Genomic DNA, 9,897 nt, shown 5'->3' with positions numbered 1-9,897 from the left:
GTATGTTTATTCATGATTGTTGAACCTCCAGATGAAGCACTGCGGGGTCTCTGGCGTAAACGAAATGGTCCTTGATCTGAAAACTGATTAGAAAACACAGCTGGTTAGAGAACCGGCCCGTTTCCATGGTAACGCTGACTAAGCCGTAGCTGATTGTACATCACTTTAAATAAGAGTCTGCAAAGTACCCATAAAGTACATAATAATGTTTGTTTTTATATAAACTACCATTGTGTGTTCACCGTAGGTCACTGTGGCATCGAACTACCGAGCCAGCAGTGGCACTGAGGCATTTACCACCTGCGGACTAGGACGCTGCTGTGGAGGCGAGGAGGCAGCAAGAGAGAAATGTTTTAATAAAAAGTTTAAATAAAATGTTTTCTGCATCCCTGTTTTAGCATCTTCAATATATTTCATATTTTAAATGATGGTTTCTAGTAGAATCGTTTCCTGTTGCAGACGTGAACGTATCAGTGTAAACACCAATAAAACATGTATTATGTAACGTACTTTAATTCAGTTAAGATATCTTACTTAAAAGCTGTTTTATTAGTGTTTTAAATAGTACTTTATACTAACAGGTATGGGGGAGACACGCAAAGACACATGAACGTGTGCTGATGGTTTCTATTGTTATCTACTGAGATAGATTAATACAGTGGAGGCCACGATTCTTCGTTTCACTAATGAGGCCTTTTCAAAGGTATTTAATAGCATAAAAGTATGATGACATGCAAACACGTATGTTAACGTGATTTTGGAAGAACTTGGACGGATTGTCCTAAAAAAAACGTATATTAACGGAGCGGCGCTGCTATTAGGCAGCATGTAGGAGGATCATATACCTTAAAATAAATAAGCATAAGTTCTAATTCATGTGCAGCCCGAGGAGGATCCTGTGCTGGATGTGACAAAGTTTACAGGTGGGGTTAAGTAAGGAGTAAACAAAGTAAAATCAAGAGTTGTAAATTCATTCTGTAAATTAAGAATCACCGTCAAGAGCTGGTACATCATTACTGTTAAGTTTAAAACGTTAGTGCTCAGTTTGGATCAGCACTACACACTACCTTCCAGTGCACTCATGTAAGTGTGCGGTTTGAGACACAGATTGCTGATAAAAGATATTTTTGTGAAATTGATATTAATACTAACTGCATTTGATCCCTTTCTTCTCAAGTATCAATAATAGATGACCATCTATAAACTCTGAGATATCATAAATGTACCCTGCTGCAGGAAAAACTAAAAACGCTTTGCAAAGCTTCAATTCTGATCTCATAGATTTATTCTTTTTTGTATGTCTTGGTGACATGATATTTTTTTTCACAGATATTTCAGGACTAGAGCTTCTTATCCGTGTTGAGTGGTTATGTGGATCAGTAAGTCCCTGTTGTGACAGAAACGTTTCCCACATGTTTCACAAAGGTACGGCCTCTCACCTGTGTGGGTTCTCATGTGAGCAGTCAAACTACCATTTTGAGTGAAACGTTTCCCGCACGTTTTGCAAGAATACGGCCTCTCACCAGTGTGGGTCGATATGTGACGCAGCAAATCGCCATTATTACTGAAACGTTTTCCACATGTTTCACAGGGATATGGCCTCTCGCCTGTGTGGGTTCTCATGTGAACGGTCAAATTTCCATTTTGTGTGAAACTTTTCCCGCATGTTTTACAAGAGTATGGCCTCTCACCCGTGTGGGTTCTCATGTGGATCAGTAATTTTTCATTCACTCTGAAAGCTTTCCCACAGGTTTTACAGAAGTACGGCCTCTCACCTGTGTGCGTGTTTATGTGATTATACAAAGCAGAGGAGCTGGAAAATCTTTTCCCACATGTTTTGCAAGAATATGGTTTTTCACCTGTGTGGACTCTATAATGTGCCTTTAGTTTAGACTTAGACTTATAAACTTTTCCACAAAAGCCACACTTTAGAGACTTTTCACTCGTATCAGTGATGCATCGACTCTCTGACATGGGGGAAATGTCTGCACCACTACTGGGACTTCTGCTGTGTTCTTCCTGGTCTTGACACTCAGGTTCACTGTGGTCACTTCCTTCATATGTCACCATAACAATATTGTATTCCTGCTTCAGTACAGGCTGATGCAGATCTTGACTAGTGCAGGAATCATCCTGTTCTTCTTTAATGCATGGAGGCAGTGGTTTCTTCTGGTCCAAACCGCGGTTCTTTTCCTTTTTACAGAGAAGATGGTCTGAAAGAACCTCCTCCTTTTTGCAGACATACTGCTTTGGGAGATCTGGAAAGACAAAAAAAACATTACATGAAGAAAAATATTATTTCTGTAATATTAGAAAACACATCCTACTAAATATAATCTACAGATATGCAAATACATGCATGATGAAAAAGAAAGTGAATTTCTGTGTGTACTTATGCCCAAGATGATATTTTGTGATGAAATCGTGATCTTGTATTTAAACATGGGACTTACAAAAAACAAACAAATAAAATGTACTGCCTCTAGCACTACATGACAGCACCTGGGTCCAACTGGACTCACACCAGTCGGATATTTATTTATGACGTCCCATCTTGTTTAAATCCTTGCTTGTGTTCTTCCTCTCAGATGTAAGTCGCTTTGGATAAAAGCGTCTGCTAAATGACTGTAGTAGTACTGTCTACTTTAAAGAAGTTAAAACTATGAATATTTGGTTCTGGGGTTAATCCACCTTTTAGTTGGGTTAAGCCAGTGGTTCTCAAACTTCTTCTACAGTGCCCCCCCTATGGAGGAATAAACATTCCCAGCACAGACATGATGTAATAAGAAACACGTTTACTGTTAATCCTAGAGCAAGATATCTGCCCTTTCACCCCAGTTACCTGTTTCTCCACATTTCTTATCTTTCTTTTTTCCCCGCGATCGGTTCAGTAAATCCTGATCTCTGTGCTTTTTGGCGGTAGGGAAAATGAATTGGTGGCATTACTGTCACCAAGTGGTCTGGACCAGAATGTTTCCAAGAGCCCAAGTTGTCAAAACATTAGTTTATCTGCTACATTTTCCCAATCCCATGTGCCCATCCCATCGACCAGTAAATCAAGAGCTCAGCTCCTTCTTCACCACAACAGACCAACGCAGAGTCCGCCACAGTGTTCCACCTGTCAATCTCCCATTCCATCCTTCCTCACTCGTGAACAAGACCCCCAGAAACGTCTCTACTTGGGGCAGGACCTCATTCCTGACCCGGAGATGACACTCCACCCTTTTTCCGGCTGAGGACCATGGTCTCGGATTTTGAGGTGTTGATTCTCATCCCAACCGCTTCACACTCGACTGCGAATCGCCGAGTGGAGATCACAGCCCGATAAAGTCAACAGAACCACATCATCTGCAAACAGTAGCGACCCAATCCTGAGGCAAACACACTGGACCCCCTCACCACCTTGGCCATGTCTCGGTAAGCTAATTGGCTAGTTAGCTGCTAACATTGATGTCTACAATGAGCTGGGGTACAGGCTTATTAGATAGCACGTAACACTTAGAGAAAACACTTCAAGCTGGAAACTACTTTTGGTTATATAAGAGCAGCTGAATACCGGTGCGTTAACATACAAATTACATATGATCCAATTAGTTGACTAATCACCAAAATATTCAGTGACTACTCGGTTATCAAAATAAGCGGTTGTGGCAGCCCTAGTTAAAAATTGACCCCTCCTCACCCGAGTGTCTGAGACATGCTGCTGCAAGTCCAATGATGTGACTACAAAGTCGATCATCAAACTGCGGTCTAGAGTGTCCTGGTGCCAAGTGCACACGTGGACATCTTAAGCCTGAACAAGGTGTTCGTTATGGACAATCCATGACGAGCACAGATGTCCAGAAAGGAAAGGCCACTTGGATTCAGATCAGGGGGGCCGTTCCTCTCAAACACATCCCTCCAGGTCTCACTGTCATATCCACGTGGGCATTGAAGTCCCCCAGCAGAACGAGGAGTCCTCGGAAGGAGTGCTCTCCAACACTTGGTCCAAGGGCATGTATAATGTGGGACTAAAGTTTTGTACTTGGAAAATTTGAGGAATTCTTCCATATTAGTATATTTAATTTGTACTTGTTACACTTTAAAATGCTGGAGTTACTAAACTTATGTTCCTATCCATTTAATGTGTGAGTTTCCATGTTACCAGGCTGGAACTTTTCACACCCTTTGTCTGCGTGAGTTGTACATTGCAGCAAAACATGGCTGTTACTGAAACCTTTCCCACGCTTCACAAATATATGGTTTCACTCCTCCGAGTATAATTCAGCAATTATTTTCCTACAAGCTTTTCAAGCAAATGGCCTCTCACCTGTGTGAGCTCTCATGTGGACTGACTGTTTCATCTGTGTGGACTCTAATGTGACTTCAGTTTAGAATTTGACTTATAACCATTTTTTTTCCACAGGTCAGATTATCAGACTTTTTACCTGTGTCAGAATAACACACGGAGGAGGCATCTGCTTCGTTACTGTGAATTCTGTCCGATTCCTCCAGGTCTTGGCTCTCAGGTTCTGGTTCGCTGTGATCACTGTTCTCATGTGTTACCATGATGATGTTGAACTCCTGCTTCAGTACATGTGGCTCTAGGTCCTGACTGATGCATAGATCCTCCAGTTCTTCTTTAATATGTGGCTTTGATTCTGTTTGGTCCCGACTGGAATTCCTCTCCTGCTGATCCGAGAAAATTTCCTTGGTGTAAACATGTTGCTGAGGAAGGTCTGGGGAGATAAACAAGAAGACACAAAGCAAGAGTACAGTTTGTATTATAAGGTTCAGGAGAAAAAGGTTACTGATGCATAGAGGAAGGTGCAATCTGAATATAAGAGAGAAGAAAATCTAAAAGTAGAGGACTTGTTATGAAGTGTTAATACAGTTTTTCTTCAGAGCAAGTTCCAGATGAGAAACTTTTTCCTTCATTTTGTTCTTGTCGTGGAAATAATTCACAAAGATTCTAGCTGAGAAGGAGCCACTCATAAGTTTGAAACCTGCTTCCATAAAATGGAAGTTGTCTTTGCACAGTCATCTGTAAACATGCTGAGCTTCTTTCCATACAAACTGTTTTGGACGTAAGCATCTGAACTGATACTGTTCTGAATAAAATTTCCATCACGCTCTTCTGCCTCAAGGCTCCATTTCTTCTCACAAACTCCTGACCTGGATGGAGTTAATCTGGTTAAACATCAGACCTGGCATTTCTACTTCGGACATAATGATGACATCAGACTGGTTGTTTAATACGGTGTTTCTCAAATCCAGCCCGACTGATTTATCGGCTGGCTGATTAGATGGGCTGATTGATGGCCCTTTTCAAAATTATCATAATCGGCAGAGTTTTGCCGAACGGAGCGGGACATTAATCTGCATTATATGATTCGTGTGTTTTCCTCTTTTTTTTAGAGACGTGAAGTAGCGTGTCCTACGCTATACTGTACGTGAGAGGTTGCTGTTTTGTCTCCGCTTGGATTTCCACCATCTTCTCCAGTTCATCGGCTCTCCGTAAGATCTAAACCCTGGCATATAGGGTTGTTTGTATGTTTTATTATTAAATGTTTTAAAAGAAATTGTTTAAATAAAATGTCATTTTTATGGGAATCCACCTGCCAAGGTGCATTTTATTTGAACCTACCCTTTTTAGGTTTACTGGGGGGTTTAACTCCCCAGTTGGGTTGTCACCCTCTTCTGTTTTTGTATAGAAATTATTGTTGTTTTTTGCCTTACCAACACCACCCGCCACATAAGGTAATCAAGAAAGAAAGACTGGTGACGACCTAGCTAAAATTAAATGCAACATTGCAGTTGATCGCGACATCTGAAAGATACTGGCATGTCCATGGCGTTTGAAGGACAGAGTTTAACGTCTGTGGACTCTGACCACTGCCGGTTTAACATTTGTGGATCCTGACCACTGCCGGTTTAATGTTTGTGGACTCTGACCGCTGCTGGTTTAACGTTTGTGGACTCTGACCGCTGCTGGTTTAACGTTTGTGGACTCTGACCGCTGCTGGTTTAACGTTTGTGGACTCTGACCGCTGCTGGTTTAACGTTTGTGGATCCTGACCGCTGTCGGTTTAACGTTTGTGGACTCTGACCGCTGCTGGTTTAATGTTTGTGGATCCTGACCGCTGCTTGTTTAACGTCTGTGGACTCTGACCGCTGCTGGTTTAAAGTTTGTGGACTCTGACCGTTGCTGGTTGGGACGTTGCGGGACGACAAAATGTTGTTGACAGAATTCTCGTCTCTCCTGGACTGATGAAGCCCAATAAGCCTGCACCTGCTTTTACAACAATGTGCCGTCACAGACATGATCTGGCGTGTCTGCAGTCCGGCGTCTGAGTTTCTGTTGCCACGGTTACCAACTACCATTTAGTCATCGCAATAATTTACAACAATAAGGCTATTTGGCCGGAACTTCTTTTATAGGTGTCTATTATAACTTTTTAATGGACACCCTCCAGCCAACCAGAACTGAGTATTCACCCAGACCACGGTATAAATGTCTAGTAACTACAGCAGTAGCTACAGCCAGGCAGCACTGCAAGGGTGGATGGAGTGGAGCTTGACGACAGATACATTTTAGGGCTGCAACGATTAGTTGGCGTCGACAATAAGAATAGTCGGCTATTTTTGGCAAAAAAAAAAAGAAAAAAAAACAAACAAAACCTACAGAGTGAGACATCATCTTCTTTCCTATCTCTGCTATAGTCCGCTGGGGGAAAAATATGGCGGCAGACAGGGAACAAAACAGCAGCAGTGGACGTCAAAAGTCTGGGACCACTTCAATTAAACTTACAAAATAAATTAGGTACATGTGAGATTTATAAAAGTGGACCTTGCTTACCACGGAAGTACATCTGCAGTGCTCGAACATTTAAAGAGGAGGCACGCTGGACTTAAGGATGAGTCAAACATGACATACCGTCATGTAGATAGTTGTATAATGTAACAGGAGCCGCAAAGCACTAAATGTTCTGCACTAAACGCACTTTTTTTTTAAACAAAAACTCAGGCTTGTTCGCCGTTTTTCTGTCTGCTGCCAATTTGCCTCTTCCTATTCTTTCAGTTATTTTTTTTAATGGATATTTGGTTTGTATTTACTTTTTCTGTTATCAGTTTCAGGTTAATATCGTCAGCAAAGTTTAATAACAGATGTATTTTTGAATGAAGTGTCCATCTCATCTTTTTAATTAGCACATCATTTAAACAACCTCATGCTTTAAAAGATTTAAAAGCTGAAGGTGAAATAAGAGCCATTTAATAATTATGAGATACATAATCCAATTAGTCGATTAATCATTTAAATAATTGATGACTAATTGTCTATCAGAATAGTATTTAGTTGCAGCCCTAGTACATTTATAACAACATTGTGAAATTAAGAATGACGAACATGTCTCCAGTTTTAGTTTAACTCGGTCATGTGTCGTGACAGCGACCCGTGCTTCGTTGCAACTGTCATGCTTTACTATATACTATTACAATGTGCTGAAACTGCATTAAAACTCAATAGTTTTGTAGAAGTGATGCCTTTAATACATTGATAAAGTAATTTTAAAAAAGAAATAATATACTCAGACACGAACATGTGCATGTCATGTCACTGACCCATTTCAACAGCTAAAAAACTTCCTGCCACTAAATAACTGTTCTGATGTCTACCAGTCACGTTTTCAGCCACACCACAGCACTGATATGCTCTAGTTAGGGTCCTTAATGACATTCGCCTGAGCACAGATAGTGGAAATACTTCAGTCCTGGTACTGCCGGATCTCAGTGCTGCATTTGACACGGTCCACCAGAACATCTCATTAGAAGACAACTGCTGTTCAACATCTACATGCTGCCACTCGCTCACATTATGGAAACAACTAAACATGTTACCACAGTTATGCTGATGACACACACATCTACATAACCATCTCACCAGGAGACTACAGTCCAATCCAGAGTCTTTTTATTTTTACCTGTCCTGTCAAGCATCAAAGCAGCAAAATGATAATCTGGTTGCTGTATCGTGCTGAACAAATTTGCTCTGCCAAGGGGAGGCTTCTGGGTAAGGCTCCTCTTGATAATCTGATTAATTAATTAATTAATTAATTTACTTTGAATCACGGAATCTATTTAATCTTGCTGGACCTGACCGGAGGGGACAGAAAAAGATGGAAAACAGCAAAAAGATGCAAAAAGAAAGGAGACAAAAACATCACAGACAGAAGGAAACGACCCTTCAATCCACACCATCACCAGACAACAAACTGTTACACCTGTACATGAACACACCAGAAATTTTCCTACAACTTTTACAAAACAAAAACAAAAAACAGAGCTGCTAGTCATTTTTAAATCATTTTTAAATAATAACCAAGTCAAAAAGACATATCATGAAAGTAGCACAACAGTGACCAGATACTAACTCACAGGAAAAATAAAAAGAAGAATTATCTCTTAGTATGAAAACCCACTGGACAACTCAGTGACTGTGTCAGCATGCAGAGCATGAGGAAGAGGAGTGATCAGTGATGAAGAGTGGTGAGTGAGATCATGCAAATGCGACCTCGCCTCTACGAAGGTCAGAGACAGACCAGGGCAGCCCAGAGACCCGGGCCCTCAGCAGCAGCCCCGGAGCACAAACCCAAGCTACCCCACCACGAAGACGACTCCGGCCCCACCCAAAGGGCGGCAGAGGAGAGCCCCAGCAAGAGCCCCCCATGGTCTTGGACATTAGACATCTTAGACATTTTTTAAATCCAGGTTAAAAACATTTCTTTTCTCATGCGCCTATGCATGAAATCTGCACGGAAACTTTTTAACTTATCTTGCTTTTAATCATTTTAATGTAATTTATTATTTTACTGTGATTATGTGTTGATGCCTTTTACTATTTCTAAATATCTGTAATGTCTTTGTTTTATGTAAAGCACTTTGAATTGTCCTGTACATGAAATGTGCTATACAAATAAACTGCCTTGCCTTGCCTTGGGGCACAGGTCCCAGTGGGCCAAGAGGGCAGCCCAAGCGAAGGGCCCAGGGCCCCAGGAGCCCAGATGTGGCAGCCCCACCCCCCCAAAGGCAGAGGGCCCCACCATGCCTAGGAGGACCAGGCCCCCCAGATAACCACCCGGCGTAGGCCAGCACACACCCCGATGTTCCAGCCGCACACCCCGGGAACCAGGGCGCCATCGACCCCCACCCTCCACCTACTCCAATCTGTACCCCACATAACCCCACACCCTCCCCTGTGTCGTACCCACAAGCACTATCACACAGTCACGTCACACATAACCCACCCACCATGCCCCATGGGGGACACCCCAGGCGGACCAGAGGACAGCAAGCCCCAAGCTCCACCCCGCATGACGTGCACGCCTCCCAAATCCCTACGTGTGTGTGTCTATGTGTATATGTAAGAGAGATAGAGAGAGCGGGGAAGAAGAGGGGTCCGGGGATGTAAGTCCGAAGGGAAGAGAACCTCCCTCCGGATGGTGAGCTGCAAGCAGCACTAGGAATCCCTGTTCTCCAGGAGGCCCCCCAAGGCAAGACAGGCCAGAGGCAGCTGCCCCCCATGACCAGGCCATGCAGCTACTGCAGCCAACGAGCCGCCACCGACCCCAGAAGACACCCACACACCAGACACCCAGAGGGGAACGAGAATAGCGGGAGAGCCCAAATCCATGGCGCACCACCCCCACCCAGGGTTATGTCTTCCCTCCCCACCCCACCTACTCTCCTATGATCTTGCACACTCCCACTCATCCTAGCACATGCGAGAACTCCCTTCAGTTAAATGAAGACAAAACCAAAATAATATTTTTTGGAGCCAAAGGAAGAAAGATTAAAAGTCAGTACTTCGCTTCTAACAGCAACGTTAAAAACTAACAACCAAGCCAGAAACCTGGGAGT

The 9,897-nt window shown here is 42.7% G+C and overlaps 1 protein-coding gene across 1 annotated transcript; it reads right to left on the bottom strand.

Annotated features, from left to right (window-relative positions):
- Window positions 1-1,332: 1,332 nt before the first annotated feature.
- Window positions 1,333-5,193, bottom strand: LOC121641328 (zinc finger protein 235-like). The gene is made up of 3 exons (XM_041987408.1): window positions 5,187-5,193; window positions 4,428-4,718; window positions 1,333-2,258 (listed from the first exon to the last, which is right to left on the bottom strand). Exons 1-3 carry the CDS (start codon window positions 5,191-5,193, stop codon window positions 1,351-1,353), a joined length of 1,206 nt encoding a protein of 401 aa, XP_041843342.1. The 3' UTR covers window positions 1,333-1,350.
- Between the last annotated feature and the right edge of the window lie 4,704 nt (window positions 5,194-9,897).

The sequence above is a fragment of the Melanotaenia boesemani genome, chromosome 6 (genome assembly GCF_017639745.1).
Source record: "Melanotaenia boesemani isolate fMelBoe1 chromosome 6, fMelBoe1.pri, whole genome shotgun sequence".
In the NCBI taxonomy this organism is placed as follows: domain Eukaryota; kingdom Metazoa; phylum Chordata; class Actinopteri; order Atheriniformes; family Melanotaeniidae; genus Melanotaenia; species Melanotaenia boesemani.
Note: the sequence above shows the minus strand (reverse complement) of the source record. Positions and strands in the feature narration are given on the sequence as shown.

What these genes read in the sequence shown, in the direction of transcription:
- LOC121641328 (XM_041987408.1), bottom strand. An exon ending in CGTGTGTTATTCTGACACAG is followed by an intron (nt 2,259 to 4,427) that starts GTAAAAAGTCTG and finishes TTGTCTTTCCAG; the next exon opens with ATCTCCCAAAGCAGTATGTC.